The sequence below is a fragment of the Monodelphis domestica genome, chromosome 3, assembly GCF_027887165.1.
Source record: "Monodelphis domestica isolate mMonDom1 chromosome 3, mMonDom1.pri, whole genome shotgun sequence".
Classification (NCBI taxonomy): domain Eukaryota; kingdom Metazoa; phylum Chordata; class Mammalia; order Didelphimorphia; family Didelphidae; genus Monodelphis; species Monodelphis domestica.
Genome location: NC_077229.1, coordinates 222,076,373 through 222,093,208, shown reverse-complemented (window position 1 = coordinate 222,093,208; position 16,836 = coordinate 222,076,373). Strand labels below are relative to the sequence as shown.

The 16,836-nt window shown below is 38.2% G+C and overlaps 1 protein-coding gene across 6 annotated transcripts in view; it reads left to right on the top strand.

The window, feature by feature from the left end:
- Window positions 1-16,836, top strand: part of KIAA0319 (KIAA0319 ortholog) — a 142,476-nt gene that overhangs the window by 101,136 nt on the left and 24,504 nt on the right. For all 6 annotated transcript variants that reach the window (XM_016431747.2, XM_016431748.2, XM_056823509.1 and 3 more), the window contains 6 exons: window positions 207-330; window positions 3,188-3,317; window positions 5,099-5,247; window positions 7,044-7,195; window positions 12,624-12,762; window positions 15,168-15,327. In XM_016431747.2, coding sequence (XP_016287233.1) covers window positions 207-330; window positions 3,188-3,317; window positions 5,099-5,247; window positions 7,044-7,195; window positions 12,624-12,762; window positions 15,168-15,327 — 854 coding nt within the window. The remainder of the gene's footprint in view (window positions 1-206; window positions 331-3,187; window positions 3,318-5,098; window positions 5,248-7,043; window positions 7,196-12,623; window positions 12,763-15,167; window positions 15,328-16,836) is intronic.

Sequence of the window (16,836 nt, the reverse complement as noted above, 5' to 3'; positions counted from 1 at the left end):
AAATGCTGTCTGAAAATTTCGACTGCTTTGGATTTTCAGCCATAATTCCATAAAGACGTACAAACATTCTTTGCTTGAGTAAAATATCTTTTGTTAAATCTGTTGGTTTTCCATAATATCCTATTTTTAAAAGTAGAGCCTCTTTTCATAATTGTCTAAAATCCTGCATTTGTTTTTTCTTTCTTTTTTAATTGTCAAATACCCAGGGAGAGAAGACGCCATACCTTCAGTTGTCTGGTATGAAAGAAGGAGATTATATATTTCAACTGACAATCACAGATTCATTAAGACAGCAATCCACTACTGAGGTCAACGTGAGGGTCCAGACTGGTAGGTGACAGTGGAAGTGCCTTGGGTCTGATGATTCTGAGCAGAGAGGTCTTTGCTTCAGAAGCCTCAGATTCAGTTATATTCATTCTAAACCCCAAAGCTTGCATGAACTGAGGCAGCAGGCTTTGGGGATTGAATTATAAGGAATTTTAGTCCCATCATAATTTTAATTTCTAAACCCTTGATGAAACACTGCAGTGTGGTCATCTTCTAGATTACTCCAGCTTCAGATTTCACATATAAAATGAGGATGTTAGAGTGAATCCAGGCATCTAAGGACTGTTCTAGCTCTAAGTCTAGAATTCTTTTGGATGGACACAATTATCCTCCCTTCTGCCTCAGGGATACCAGCATTTTTTAGAAGGGTCTCTTTCGAACATGGTGGAAAAGACACTCAGATATCCTATGGCCAGGTGGAAAGTAAATTGACTTTATAATTTAGCTTCTATTAGTTGGCCTGACTCCAGGTCCAGGATTTTATACACTGTGCAACTTAGCAGCAAAGTGTGAGTGACACCTGCATTCTTGAATGCCTTACCTTGAATTGTTCCAGGGGTTCTGCTCACTTAAATGGTATCTCTAGCTTTTTCTTCTCTGGGGAAGAAAGGGAATCTATGCCATAAAGCACAACTCTTTTTTCCCCACTCCTTTTTTCTTGTTGGGTCCAAAGAAAAAGAGAATTCTCATTTTACAGACAAAGAAATTAGGTTCAGAAAAATTAAAATCTGTTGGTCCGTCCTTGACAGAAAAGGACATAATCCCACTTTAGCCCACTAGTCAATGATTCACCCAATGAGCAATCAAACTGTTTAGTACTCCCCTGGTAAAAACATACTTTATGTGACATATTTGGTTGCTACTATGAGCCATTTCAGTAATCTGCACAGTAACCATATATTCAGACACAAATGCTTGTGGTAGACCTGGGAGCAGATGCATTGTCCTGTCATCTGAAAACTATGGCAGACATTCTTGGCCTGTATGCAACAGCTGGGCATTTTATTTAGAGCTTGGGCATAACTGGAAGAAATCACAAGAGGGCCCTCAGAAGGAATCCTTTGAACTCAAGGAACTTTTGGTATGAACAAGCAGTTTTCTGATGAAGAAATCAAAGCCATCTATAATTATATGAAAAACTGCTCTAAATCACTCTTGGTTAGAGAAATGCAAATTAAAACCAATGAAATACCACCTCACACTTATTTTATTGCTTAGAATGACAGAAAGGAAAATGATAAATGTTGGAGAGGATGTGGGAAAACTGAGACACTAATGTAGAGTTGTGATCTGATCCAACCATTTTGGAGAACAACCTGGAACTATGCTCTAAGGACTCTAAAACACTAAATACTCTTTGATCCATCAATACTATTAGGTCTGTACCCAAGAGATAAAAAGGAGTGGGGGAGGGAAGTAAAAACTATTTATACAAAAATTTTTTTGCAGCTCTTTTTGTGGTAGCAAAGAATTGGAAATTGAAAGATTGTCAATTGGGAAGTGGCCAAACGCGTTGTGGTATACAGTGGTGATGGAATACTGTGTTATAAGAAGTGATAAGCAAGATGATATCAGAAAAATCTGTATTTACATGAACTGATGCAGAGTGAAGTGAGCAGAACCAAAAACATATTGTACCCAGTGGCAGCAATATTTTTTTTTGATGAGGTACTGTGAAAGGACCTAGTTATTCTCAGCAATTCAGTGATCCAAGACAATCCCAGGGACTCATGATAAAAATGCCATCTGTTCTGATGGAGTCTGAATGCAGATTGAAACATACTCTATTTCATTTTCTTTCTACTTCTTTTTTTTTCCATTTGAGATCTTGTCTACAAAATGACTAATATGGTAAAATATTTTACATGACTGCACGTGTAAAATCTATTCAGATTGTTTACCATCTCAGGGAAGGGAGAGAATAGAAGAGGGTGAGAAGGAAGGAGAGAATTTGGAACTCAAAACTTAAAAAATGAATGTTAAAAAATTGTTTTTACATGTAATTAGGAAAAAATAAAATATTTTTAAAAACCCTCTAAAAACTCTTGTCCATTCATTCAGCTCATTCATTTATTTTTTAAAAAATCATTTTGTTGATGATTTTTAGTTCTACAACAGTCATTTCCCCACCCTCCCAAATAATATAGAAAACCAATTTAGTTAAAAATTCAGTACACAAACCTTTTTTTTGACTATTTATATAAATAATCCATCCCTGAAGTAAAGTCATAACCATCATAACCTAGCCCCCTCCTCTCTTTCTAACCTTCTTATGCCTCATTCCTCAACATGTACACTGGCCTCCTGGATGTTTCACAAACAAAACACTCCCATTTTTCAACTCAGGGAGTTTTCTTTGGCTATCTGCCATACCTGGAATGTGCTCACTCCCTCCACTCTGCCTACTGATCTCTCTAGTTTCCTTTAAGCCCCAGCTAAATTCTACCTTTTATTGAAAGCCTTCCCTCACGTCTCTTGATTCTAGTATCTTCCCTCTGTTAATTATTTCCTATTTGTCTTTCATACAGCTTGCTTTGAATATGTTCGGATGTTGTCTCAATTAGATTGTAAGCCCCTTTGACGGCAGGAACTGGGATTTGCTTCCTTTTATATCCCTAACACTTAGCATAATGTCTGGCACATGGTAGACCCGTTATAATGTAGGTTGATTGATGTTTAATTTTCTATTCTGCAGGACCATCATTGTTTTTCACACAAAACTGTTTCTTGTTAGTATGGGGGCCCAATTACTGTGTGAAATGACGTGAATGAGTTCAGAATAAACAGTTTAAAAGGAATCTGAGCATTGGTAATAATTTTAAAGGTGCTTATTTTCACATTCTGGTTTTTGTTATTTTAGAAAACAGTCCCCCTATTGCTGTGATTGGTCCAGACAAAGAGCTGATATTTCCTGTGGAAAGCATGGTCCTCGATGGAAGCAGAAGCACTGATGATCAGGGCATCATTTTTTATCGCTGGGAAAATATCAGGTAGCACATGTTAAATGCCCCCAAAGCCCTAGGCTTAAGCAAGGCATTCTGTGCCCAGGACAAAAAGGGACAAGGTGAAAATCGTAGGTCCCAACCCCTTCATGATAACAGCAACTCACTTTCACATAAGAATCTCAAAATTTCTGCACTGTTTCTTTGTTCATAGACCTAGAAAGGACAAAGTAGGGGTATCTTCATTTCACACAGGAGGAATCTGAGGCTCAGAAAGACTCGGTGACTTGCTCAGTCACCCAACCAGTAAATCATTGTCAGAGCCAGAATTTGAACCTGTAACTCTTGGTTCTAAGACTAGATTAGGAAAGAGGGATTCTTCATTGGAGAATTCCTTATCCTTAGCTTACCTAAGCCTTCTCCAAGCTTATTGGGCGATCATGGCCACTCAGATGCCAGTGGATGTCATTCAGTCATTTTGGTTGTGTCTGACTGTTGGTGAATTTTATTGGCAAAGATACTGGAGCGGTTCACCATTTCCTTCTCCAGTAGATTAGGCAAACAGAGAATAAGTGACTTGCCTGGGATCACAAGTGTCTGAGGCCACATTTGAACTCAAATCTTCTTGACACTAGACTCAGAGCTCCATCCACTGAGCCACTGAGCTGCCCCCAGCCGCTGCCGATAGGGAGGGTAAATTGATGTCCTTCTTGGTCTTTGTACTGACTGATTGGGTAACTGATAATGTGGGAGACAATAATACCTACCATTTTAACCTCAACTTGAAAAGAGAGAACTGCAGAACTTGAAACTGGAGAGGGGACCTTTGAGATCATTGAGTCCAATACCCTCCCTTTAGAGATGAGGAAACTGAGGCTCAGAGGGTCTTGAAGTGACTTGGCCAAGATAGCAAAGCCAGGGCTAATACCCTGGCCATCTGACTCCGTGCTTTATACTATTCTCACTTATTTTCTTGTTTTTATTTAGATAAGAAGTTGGAAATAGCATGTAAGTTTGGTTATCCAAAAAGCAGATCATTTTATGAACAGTTAATATACACTTTATTCCCAGGAATCCAAAAGAGCCGGAAATAAGTTATTTTTTTTTATTTTTGGAAATTTTTATTTAATTAGTTAATTTAGAATATTTTTCCATGGTTACGTGATTCATGATCTTTCCTCTCCCCCTCACCCCCTCCTACCAATAGCCAACATGCAATTTCACTGGGTTTAACAGGTGTCATTGATAAAGACCTATTTCCATGTTATTGATATTTGCACCAGTGGTCATTTAGAGTCTACATCCCCAACCATATCTCCATCAACCCATGTGATCAAGCTATTGTTTTTCTTCTACTGAAATACTTTCTTTATGACTGATGAATTATGTAATTCAGAATTCAAATTCTTATATTCTTTCAGTCTAAGCTCATCATGAATTCTCTAGTTAATGTGAATTTCCACTGAAAAAAACTGTTGTTTGTTCATTTCAATTGAGTCCGACTCTTTGTAACCCCATTTGGGGTTTTATTGGCAAAGATACTGAAGTGGTTTGCCATTTCTTTCTCCAGCTTATTTTACAGATGAGGAAACTGAGGCAATTAGCCTTACATGACTTGCCCAGGTCACCCAGCTAGGAAGTATCTGAGGCCAGATTCATACCGAGGAAGATGAGTCTGTCTGACTTCAGTCTCAACTGGGCATTTGGGTGCTCTGTTTCCTCATCTCTTTGCCATCTTGAAACCTACTGAAAAATAGCACCATAATGGCTGGCAGGATCAAAGCCCCAAGAGATGATTTCCACTCCCAACTCTTGCTGTTTTCTTCCAGTGGCCCAAGTGCTGTGGTGATTGAAAACATTGATCAACCTGTAGCCACAGTCACCGGACTGCAGGTCGGCACCTACCACTTCCGACTGACGGTGAAAGACAGCCAGGGCTTGAGCAGCATGGCCACCCTCTCGGTGGCTGTCAGAGAGGGTAAGCCCACGTTCGACTTTACCTTTGGCCCGATGGATTTGATCACTGCAGGTGTGGGAGATGGGAAATGCAGAACGAAGCCCTATCTGCTGCTTCTTTTTCTTTTAAACACTGATGCTCTGTCCTAGTGTTCCTTCTAAGACAGAGGGGTGGCAGGGACTAGGCAATCAGACTGAAGTGATTTGCCCAGGGCCTTACAGCTAGGAAGCGTTCCAACTTGGATTTGAACCCAGATCCTCCTGACTCCAGGCTTTCTGTGCTCTCTACCGTGCTATATATCTATACCTCCCCCTCCCCAAAATCTGCTTCTTATGCTTCTGAGGGAATTTGAAATAAAAAAAATAACCCTAGGTTTCAGGGTTCAAATTCAGAGGTAATTTAGTGTTTACTCACTTGGTATAAGAAGACATTGGTGGAATAACAAGGCAGAGATCATTGATCTGAAGCTGGAAGGGACCTCCAGTCTGACTCATTTTACAGATGAGAGAACTGAGGCAGAAGGAGGCTGAGTGGTTTGCCTAAGGTCACACAGGTATAGAATTTTCTCAAAGGAATGTCATATGCAGGAACTTTTCCAGGGTATAGTTCAAAGTCAAATTATTCCTTTTTAAAAAATCTTTCAATTGTCATGCAAAATACCCTTCCACATTGGTCATTGTTGTAAGAGCAAACTCATACATAACCAAAAACCCCAGATAAAAAAAATATGAATACACTGATGTGAAAGAATGTGATTCCTAAGGAGGAAAATTAGCCTTGAGTCCTGTCCTCCTTTTCTTCTTTAATTCAGCCACCAACCTTCTAAAGGCTCAGAGATATCCATTGCCCCCATGTTCTTCCATAGAATACATGTTGTCTCCTTTCATTAAACAGCCTTCTCTTAATCCATCCCCTGACTCCGGATTTTGGAGTCCAAGTTCCCAATGTCATAGGAGTTTACTGGCAGTTAATAAGTCGGTCAATAAACATTTATCAAGCTCCTACTGTGTACCGGGTGCTGTACCAAACCCTGGGGGTACAAAAAGAGACAAGTGAAGGTCTCCTTAGGTTTCACTGCGTCTCATTCTGAACGCCATGTTTTAGGAGGGACAAAGAGAGGCCAGAACATGTTCAGATAAGGACAGACAAGAAAGTGAGGGAACAAAAGAAGTCAAGTCATGGAAAGAATGAAGAGAAAAGTCAGTGGGTTTATAATGTAAAAAAATCATTCTTTTCATATAGCCCAAGCCAAGCCAATGAGTAAGAATTCCAGAGAGCCATATTTAAGTGGCTAGCTGCTACAGTGGGTGGAGCACTGTGTCTATAATCAAGAAGACCTGAGTTCAACTTCAGATACTATCTCTGTGACCCTGGGCAAGTCATTTAGCCTCCTTGCCTAAGTTTCCTCAATTGTAAAATGTGGAATAGCACCTGCCTCTCAGAGTTGTTGTGAGGTTTAAATGGATCATAATTGTAAAGTGCTTAGCACAATACCCAGAACATATGTGCTAGTTATCATCATTATTAGCTATTTTTTAGCTAATGGAAGGAATAGCTTTCAAATAATGAGAGCTGTCCAAAAGTGGAATCAGCTGTCTGGGAAGGTAGTAGGTTTGTTATTACAGACATTCTTCTCTGGAGGGTGTGTGACTACTTCATGGATAGATTGTGGAAGGGATTCTTATACACTATAATTTTTGTATATCTTATGTCTACAAAACTGCAATGCAAACCATGGATTTTTATGTGCTCTGGATGGCCGTCGTTTCCATTATCTGTGTTTTAAATAAAGATGTTTTTTATTTCATATGGCTTAGAAAACAACATTCCTCCCAGAGCTTGGGCTGGTGGCAGACATATTCTCGTACTTCCCAATAACACCATTACTTTGGATGGTTCAAAGTCGACTGATGACCGAGGAATTGTGTCTTATCTGTGGATGCGGGACAGTCAGAGTCCAGCAGCTGGAGTAAGTATTGTAAAAATTAAATTTATACCTCAAATAATAAAAATATTATAGTTTAGGGGGTTTATTAAATGATCATTTTAGAAATCAAGGAATAAAGAGGATACAAATTAAAAACCACATTCCCGTGGCTGGTTGGCCATTTTAAAAATCCCCACTCACCACCATCACTGCTGATTTCTGTATCATGCCCAAAGAGAGCGCAAGAGCCTTAACGCTCACTCCCTTTATCCTCTGTCTACAGGAAATATGTAATGACAGGAAGTCAGCGGGCTCTCGGGATATGTAGTTCTTTTTTTAGGATAACAGATTTTCAATTATACATTCTCCCCTGAGAGCCAAGGAAGACTAGTCTCTCTGATGGGTCTTGTAAACACACCAACTTTGAAATTACTATAATTTGTGGATAAGAGGAAAAGAGAACAAAATCAATGATTGCCAGGCGCATTGACAAAAAGCCAGTTAGGGGGCAGTCTCCTTCAGCATAACAGTATACATACAAAACAAATGCACTCAACCCCACATAGTTCAAATCACCACATCCCAAAGTTCAGTCTGGATCTTCTGGTGCAGGGTGTCATCTGTGGAGGCATCTTCATGGTGCCTTCTCCAAAGAGTTCATTTTCTGGATTCGGAAAGGTAGCATGTTTCTTAACCTAAAATTACTCTCAAAAAGAATTTAAACTTTGCAATTTAAAATCATAATTATACGTTATTTAGGTCATCCTAGGATAATGTCGTGTTTGGCATGTCAGAGCCTTTGTTAATTTGCCATTGTGAGGGCAGCCAGACTTAGGAGAATGAACAGCATGGCAAATGCAAGTGGAAGGACTGTTAGGTTAAAGAGGGAGGTATAATATAATTTAGTATAATAGAAATTGCAGTTGAAATAAGAAGACCTGAATTTGAATTTACTCGTCATACAGTCTTGGGGAAGATGTTTAATCTTTCTAAGCCTAAAATCCCTCTTCTGTAGATGATGATCTAATATTATGTTATCTACTTTATAAGGCTGCTATGAATGCTTATTAAACTAAGTGCTATATTTGAGTTATTATTTCCTCAGTTCTTCAAAAGATCTGGATTTCCTCCCATGGATGCAGATCACAATTTCTTCATACCTTAGTAGAGAGTTTCAGGAGTTGCTAATGACCCTTCCCCCTGTACCCCCAATTGTCATAACTTGATTGCCAATAGTTTAGTGATAACAGGAAAGTATAACCAGGCAGGGACATAGGGCTTTTCCCTAGGCATAGCAGAATGTCAGATGGTGCCAGATTGACTCTACTGGCACAGGGAAAGCAGATGAAAGCCATGCTCAGGAAGGGGAAGGGAAAAGGTAGCCCAGACCACACACAATAGACTTTGCCCCTCCACTAGGGTCTAGGAAAGTAACAGTCAGACATAGGCTTCCTTTAGCCATACTTAGGCTCCAACACTGGGTATCTGGGCAGGGTAAAGTTGGGGAAAGCATGAGTTTACCCAACTTCAAAGCAGTAGCCTCCAATAAATCTTGCCATTTGGGGGCTGTCCTCCTGCCCACCCACCACAGAGGGGGTTTATGTCCAGAGGAACTTCAGATGATGCCTGGAAGACCTGGATCCTTCTCTTCTGTTTCCAGGTCTTTTGTTGCAATGAGAGACAGGAACTGGGGCTGTTGTAGACAACAGGAGGATATGGAAGATTGTCCAAGACTTTTTAACTCTCTTCTCTCTTCCCCTCTACCCCCCAGCACATGTTGGGGAGGCACTCCTCTATTTGGTGTTGGTCAAGTCATCGGGGAAGCTCCTGGCCCCACTGCCTTTTTGTTATGGTGCTGGGTCTTTACTTGAGGCTTAGATTCATCTAATATCAGTATGAATAGAGAGAGCTAGATGGCCAAGGTCCAGCTTTAAAAGATACATAGTAATAGTGGTAGTAGTTTGAAGCCAAGGATGGTGAGCAAGGGTATCATCAGATCTTTCCCACTCCTACGTTTGCCATCCTGGATGGCTTCATATGGCCTAAGGAGCACAGAGCAAGAATATTTAAAATAAAAATGTTTAATTAATTTTCATTAAAAATTTTTTAATTTAAAATAAAATATTTTTTAAAAGGATACTGTCCTATAGCTCTTTTCTCTTTCAGTCATCCCAGAAAAAGGCATTTACATTCATTGACTTCCCTTCTCTTATTCACCCCTCAACCTTTTACAATTTTGACTTTCAACAGATGCTATCTCTGTTCTATTGAGACCATTCAACAGAAACTCTTTTCTTCAATGCTACCAAGGTACAGCTTAACTGCTAGATCCAATAGCTTTCTCTCAGTTCTTATCTTTCTTGACATACCTGAAGCTTTTAATGCTCTTGACCATCCCTCCATCTTGATACTCTCTTCTTGGCTTTCATGACACGTTTTCTCTTGTATATTCATTTTGTTTGCTATATTCTCATCCATGGCAGGCTTTGTTAATACCGAGTGTCCCCTAAAACTTCGTCCTGGATCTTCTCTTTATACAAAAACTCCTTTCAGTGATCCCAGCAGCACCCCTGGATTAAATGATCATCTCTGCAGATGATTCCCATATCTGTAAATCTAGTCCTCATCTTTTTCCTGAGCACCTGTAGCCTGTGACCATATTCAAATCAGAAATTCTATAGGCTTCTTTAACTTTCTTTAACTCAGTGTGTACTAAGTAGAACTCATTATTTTCTTCCTCCACATTATCACCCCTTCTCCAAACCCCCTTTATTTCTTACTTTTAGTCACCTACACTCACAAATTCGGATTCATCTTTAACCCTTCCTTTTCCTTTATTTGAGATTATGGCAGATAATCTATAATCTTCTTGAAGATTGTGCTTCCAAAACATCTCTCATCTATCCCCTTCTTACCACAAAACAGCTACCAACCACCCTTCTGAAGTGTCCTGTCACTTCCCACCAGTACTATTGAAATAACCTGCCAATTGGAATCCCAGTTTCCCATCTCTCCAGTCTGTAAAATAATTTTTCTAAAGACTGAATCTGGCCATTTTATTCTCTTGCTCAAGAATCCTTAGTGGCTACTGGTTCCCTCTAAGACAAAATAAAACTCTTAAGCTTAGCATTTTAAAAAGATATCACTTGTGCCTTCTATTTTGGTAATATACTGGAGAAGAGTGTTGGATATGGAATCAGAAACATTTGAATGTTAATCTTCCCTTGATCAGTTGTATGGAAGTGTCTGAAACATAGAGGTTGTTTAATAAATATTGATTGATTGATTGAACATTCAGGTGTGTGTGTGTGATCTCTGTTTATCACACCTGCAAAGCCAAACAAACAAGTGATTATTATTCTATTTTCCCAAATGGAGAATCTGAGATACAGAGAGGGTAGGAATTTTTCTGAAGTCTCTCAGTCATTGAGCAAAGGCAGAATTAGAACCTAGGCCTTGCCTCTCATCTGAGCCCATTCTACATGAAGGTCCCATCTCCTGGGCTTTAGATTTTATTAGATCATGACTTTTGTCCAACTTGGGGTTTGAGAGAAATGAATTTTGTTTAAAGAGAGATTATGATAATAGAGGGTTTTTGAATAATAATGACATGCATTTTTTTAGTTCTTAAAATCTTTACAAGGGCTGCTGAACTCATGACTTGATGGCTTGTTAGCTTCTTTTTTTTGTCATTCAAGTTCTTCTTGTTCTATTAATGTGAGGGTTTTAGATTTTTGTAAACATTTAATTTAAGTCGCATATTTTAGTGAGACAAAAATAGTTCCCACTAATATCCTTTATTTGTAATTTACTTGTGGTGGATTCACCTTTTCCTTTTTGATACATATGAATTTGTTTTTCCTACATAGAAACCTTAGGATAACTAAAAGTGTCATCTGTTCTATTAATTAAAAAAAAAAAACTCGCTCAGAGTTTTACTTGCTAATTCAATTTTTACTTGCAGTTTTGTTGATCTCATCAGAATGGTCAGAATTTCTTATCAGATTTTGTATTTTTAAGTTTAATTTGATTTTTAAAATTCGATGGTTTTCTAGGTTCATTTTCAATTGCACATCTCATTCACTGATCTTCCTCTCTACTTTTTGTTCTTGAAGGTATTTTGAGATTCATATTTCCCCTCAAAATTTTCCTATTTCTTTGATAAGTCAAAGTACCTGTTATAGCTAGGGAGTATTCTTTAACCTACCTTTTCTGTTAATTTTAATCTTTTTTTTCCATGGTCCTCTGGAATATATTGAGGATGGAAGACCAGGTATGTTAAATTTGGGGTGTTATTTTATTAAATAGAAACAAAATACAACTTTTCTTGGGGTACTTATTTTATTGCTTCTGAAATATAATATGACCACTTTTCATACAAATAGGTCTTTTCTTTTTGAGAGGAAACAAAAGCTCACTTGAGTGCTGACCTTGCAGCCCAAAGTCCTGAGTACAAGCTTTATCACCAGACCTTGCTCAACTCTGGGAAAGTATTTCTTTGGCCACAGAATTTAAAGCAAAAGCATTATAAGGAAAATGCTGTCCAAATATAATTGTGTCTGCATGCCTGTCTGAGCACCTCCTGGGATGCTTTCTACCTTGATTCCTCAAGACCTTTATGGCCAACAGAGAAGAATACCTCTGAACACTTGATTCCAAGAGAGGCCTCTAGAATCATGTTGAAAATTAGGATCTAGATGACTATTTTTATGTATTATATTTCTTCTCAATTGCATGTAAAAACAAATTTTAACATTTGTTTTCTAAAATTTTGAGTTAAAAATTTTCTCTCTCCCTCATTAGCCAGCCAAATCTCAGAGATAGTAAACAATTTGCTCTAGGTTGTGCATGACTGATCATGTGAAACATATTTCCACATTGATCATGTTGTGGAAGAAGACTCATAGATAGATAGATAGATAGATAGATAGATAGATAGATAGATACACTCATATACAAACACACACAGACACACATATATGCATGAAGAAAGTAAAGTGAAAAATAGTTTACTTTGATCTGCATTCAAACTCAATTATTTCTTTCTCTGGGGTGGATAATATATTTCATCATGAGCCCTTTGGAACTGTCTTAGATTCTTGTATTGCTGAGAGTAGCTATGCCACTCACAAATGATCATGGTATAGCACTGCTTTTCTGGTATATAGTGTTCTTCAGGTTCTGCTCACTTTGCTTTGCATCAATTCATGTGAGTGTTTCCAAGTTTTTCTGTGATCGTCCTGCTTGTCATTTCTTACAGCACAATGGTATTCCATTATAGTTATATATCACAAAAACTTGTCCAGCCATTCCCCAACTGGACATCCCCTTGATTTGAGATAACTCTTTAAAAGTGGTGCCTTTTTAAAACATGGCAATGATACAGGAAAGAATAAGGAGCCAAAGCCTTGATAAAATAGCCAGGAGTTACTATTAATAAATAATGCATCTAATTATGTGTGTTTTTTAGGACATAATCTATGACTCTGACCATAGTGCATCTCTGCAGCTCATCAATCTGGTGGAAGGAATCTATATTTTCCACTTGAAAGTCACAGACCTCCAAGGAGATTCCGACATTGATACTGCTACAGTGGAAGTACGGCCTGGTATGACCACCATCTTGAAGTTGTCTGTTTTTTTTGGGGGGGTGTCCAATTATCCCAATTTATAATTCATGTTTGGGTTTCTTCCAATTTAGTGACCAATTTTTTTATTGTTGTTTTGGTTTAGATTTGTAATTTCATATGTGAGGGAACTCCCACCCCCAATGCAGGGCTACCATGATTCTGTATAGTCTTAAAACATTGTCTGGGCATTCAGAGGTAAAGTCTTGTCTAAGGGTAATTGGTATTTGTCATAGACAGGCTTCAATGTGGCCTCTTTAGCAATTTCCAATTGGGAAATTACTTGTTATGAGAGAGTGGGTTCTCCTTTTCATTTTAGTTTATTTTCTCTCCTTACCTCTCCCTGGTGTGAAAAAAGTGGAAAAAAGAGAAATAAATCCCTTGTAAAAAAATATTCATAGTCAAGCAAAAACAAAACAAAACAAAACAAACTCCTTACATTGACTTTGTAAAAATGTTCTTCAGCTTGAGACCATCACTTCTCTGTGAGGAGGAGGGCAGCATTTTTCAGAATGGATATTCTGGAATTATGGTTGGTTATTCATTCATCAGAGTTCTTTTTAAAAATTCAATTTTATTTTCAGTACTAAATTCTATCCCTCACACCTCCTTCCCATACCCATTGAGAAGACAAGAAAAACAAAACCTATTACAAATATGTAAGGTCAAACAAACAAATTCCCACATTAGCTTTCTCTCTCTCTCTCTCTCTCTCTCTCTCTCTCTCTCTCTCTCTCTCTCTCTCTCTCTCTCTCTCACACACACACACACACATATTATTCTACACTCTGAATCTATCACTTCTCTATCCAGAAGTAGCAATCATGTTTCATCTCAAGTCCTTTGGAATTGCGGTTGGTCATTGTATTACTCAGAGTTCCTAAGTCTTTCAAAGTAGTTCATTATTTATTGTTGTCATTTGTATAAATTGTTCTCCTAGTTCTGCTTTCTTTACTTGACTCTCTATCAATTTTTATGAGACTTCCCAGGTTTCTTTGAAACCTTTCCTTTCATCACTTCTTAATAATGTATCATTATGCTTATATGACATAATTTGTTTGGACATTCTCCAATTGATGAATATCCTCTTAATTCCCACTATAGAAAGAGTTATAAATATTTTTTGTACATATGGGTCCATTTCCTCTTTCTCTGATCTCTTTGGGGAAGAGGCCTGGCAGTTATATCATCAGGTCAAAGGATAAATCACAGTTTAGTGATTTTTTCCGGCACAAATCCAAATTTCTTTTCAAAATGGCTATACTAATTTAGAGTTCTGCAGCAATGCATTAATGTGCTTGTTTTCCTCCAGCTGCTCTGATGTTTGTCATTTTTTGGGTCATTTTTGCTACTCAAATGAGCATGAGATAGAATTTCAGTTGCTATACTTTTCATTTCTCTAGTTATTAGTGATTTGAAGTATTTTTTTAGCACGATTATTGATGACTTGGATTTCCTCCTTTGAAAACTGCCTGTTCATATCCTTTGATCTCTTATCGAGTGCAAAGTGTCCTCCTTTTAAGGGAAAATTGTCCAAGTCGCACAACATTCTAGCGGCCCTACTCAAAAATGACCTTCCCTGACAGTAAGAAAGTAGTCTCTCTTTCTTTTTTTTTTTAATATTACTTCTCAGAAGCAATGAGAGACCAAAGTGAAATAAAAAGTTGATTTCCAATGGATGTAGTTGTATTGGTGCCAATCAAAATGATACAATGCAGCTTTAATTCTTAAGTTTCAATTCCCTTAAAGAACTAAAGGTCAGGTTGGAGGACCTTCATAAGTAGACCAGCCTGTTCTCGCCACACCAGGTCATTAGGCAGAGTTGCCAGGGGAGTCAAATCATTGCTTCTCTTCCTGGAAAAATACAAGGACTGTGTGCTGGGTCAGAGGCTATGAGGCAGAAATCAGATGGGCCTTTGGGATGGATTCAACTGGATTATGTACTATGTTCTGGTACAGAACTGTAATAGACAGGACTCAGAAACAGTGCTTTTGATGATCAGAACTTCAGGAATAAGAGAGATGAATGGAGAAGAGAGGATGAAGACTCTCTTTCAGTCCTCATTCCAAAACATGGAAATCATGCAACATATTCCAAGCTTATGTTACACCCAAAGTATGCATATTATTCGAGATATACATGGGTCGATGGGGATAGCAATAATATGGAAATAGGTCTTGATCAATGACACATGTAAAACCCAGTGAAATTGTGTGTCGGCTATGGAAGGGGTTTGGTGGGAGAGGAGGGAAAGAACATGAATCTTGTAACCATGGAACAATATTTTAAATTAATTAAATAAAATAAAAAACCCAAAGTATGCATATTATTCTAGCTATAACTAGATAGTCTCCAAATGGAAATTTGATGCTTTATCTTTTCCCAGACCCTAAAAAGGGAGGCTTGGTAGAGCTGATTTTGCAGGTGGAAGTTGGGCAACTGACCGAGCAACAGAAGGGCATGCTTCTGAGGCAGCTGTCAGCGCTACTGAATGTGCCAGAGTCTGATATCAAGATACAGAGGATCCAGGCTCATTCTGATATCAGGTATGAAGTGGCATGCCCAAGAGAGGCACCTGTGCAAGGTGATGCTAAAATGGTGGCCCAGCATGAAACTCCATGGAGATTTCTTTAAGGCAGTGTTTCCTCACTTTTTTTCTATCATCTGACCATCTGATCCTAGCCCCTCTTTTTAAAGATGAGGACATTGAGCCTCAGGGAAGTGAAGGGATTAGTCTGGAGTCACAAGGTAAGTAAAAGGGCCATAATTTGAATTCAGAATCCTCTGGTGTTAAATTCAAAGTTCCGTGTTTAAAATGTTGTGTTAACTGTTGGGGACACAGAAATTTAAAAAATGGTATGATCTCTATTTATAATCCAGTGGGAGAATAAAAAGTCATCTAGACAAATAAGCAGGACACAGGACACAACATGGAAGGGGAAAATGTTTTCAGCAGGATAGGTTTCCTGGAGAAGCTTGGCCTTGAAAGGAAGAGTATTTCAATAGGTGGAGAAGTAAGAGAAGCTTGGTTGGTCTGGTTATGGGGTATGAATGAATGCACTGTCTAGGGAGCACAGTTTGAAATCAGTTCCTTTTGTTTGGAATGTGGAATTCTTGATGGAAAACAGTGTAAAATAAGCCTAGATTAGGAAGACCAATTGTGTAGCTCCATGAAAGATGCATTAGAGGGAGGGACTGACTGGAGGCATGGAGTGGATGAAGTTATTCTACTAGCCTAGGTGAGTGATGGTGAAGGCTTGTGGCAGTGTGATTAGTAATAGGAAGATAGGTGTGAAAGATATTACAGAGAGAGAGTTAACAAAATTTGGCAACAGATGAAATGCATGCAATGAAGAGGAGAGGGAAAAATGAAAGGTAACTCAGAGGTTTGGATCCTGGGTGAGACTGGAAGCAATGATATGTTAAAACAAAGTTGACGTTAGGAGCAGGTTCCATTGGGAAAATGATGAGTCAACTCACTTAGGCTCCAAACTACAATCATCTTTAAAATGAATTTTAAATAAGATAATCTTTCAGGTTCCTTTGAACTCTAATAGTAGGCTATATGACTCAAAGTGATATAAAATTTTGTATTATTATAATCTCATTTTTCTAACTTTTTAAAAATGTGGTTTCTCCTTGTCATTCTCCTGCTATTATTTTACATTTAATCTTCTATAGATTATTGCAAAAGTACATAAATATCTCCCTTTTATGGTTGTATAAAAAGTATTAGTTGAGGGCATAAGTTTGTCCTCTTTAGCCTCATTAAAAGTATCTCTGGCATAACTCTAGAAGCAGACAAAAAGCAAGGATAAAATGTACTTTATCCTGTTACTGCATGATTTTCAAAGCCTTCATTTGAAAACATCATTCTATATTTTGAAATCTTTTTGCTCCACGAAACTTGAAGATTATGAATATTTGGCATGACGCTTATTTAAAGTGTTTTTAAGTTTTTATTATCACTAGTGTTTTATCTAGGAAGCTGTGGGCACCACTTTGGTCTGTGATGATGATCTAGTTCCTTTACACTTATTGCTTCAGCTCTCCAG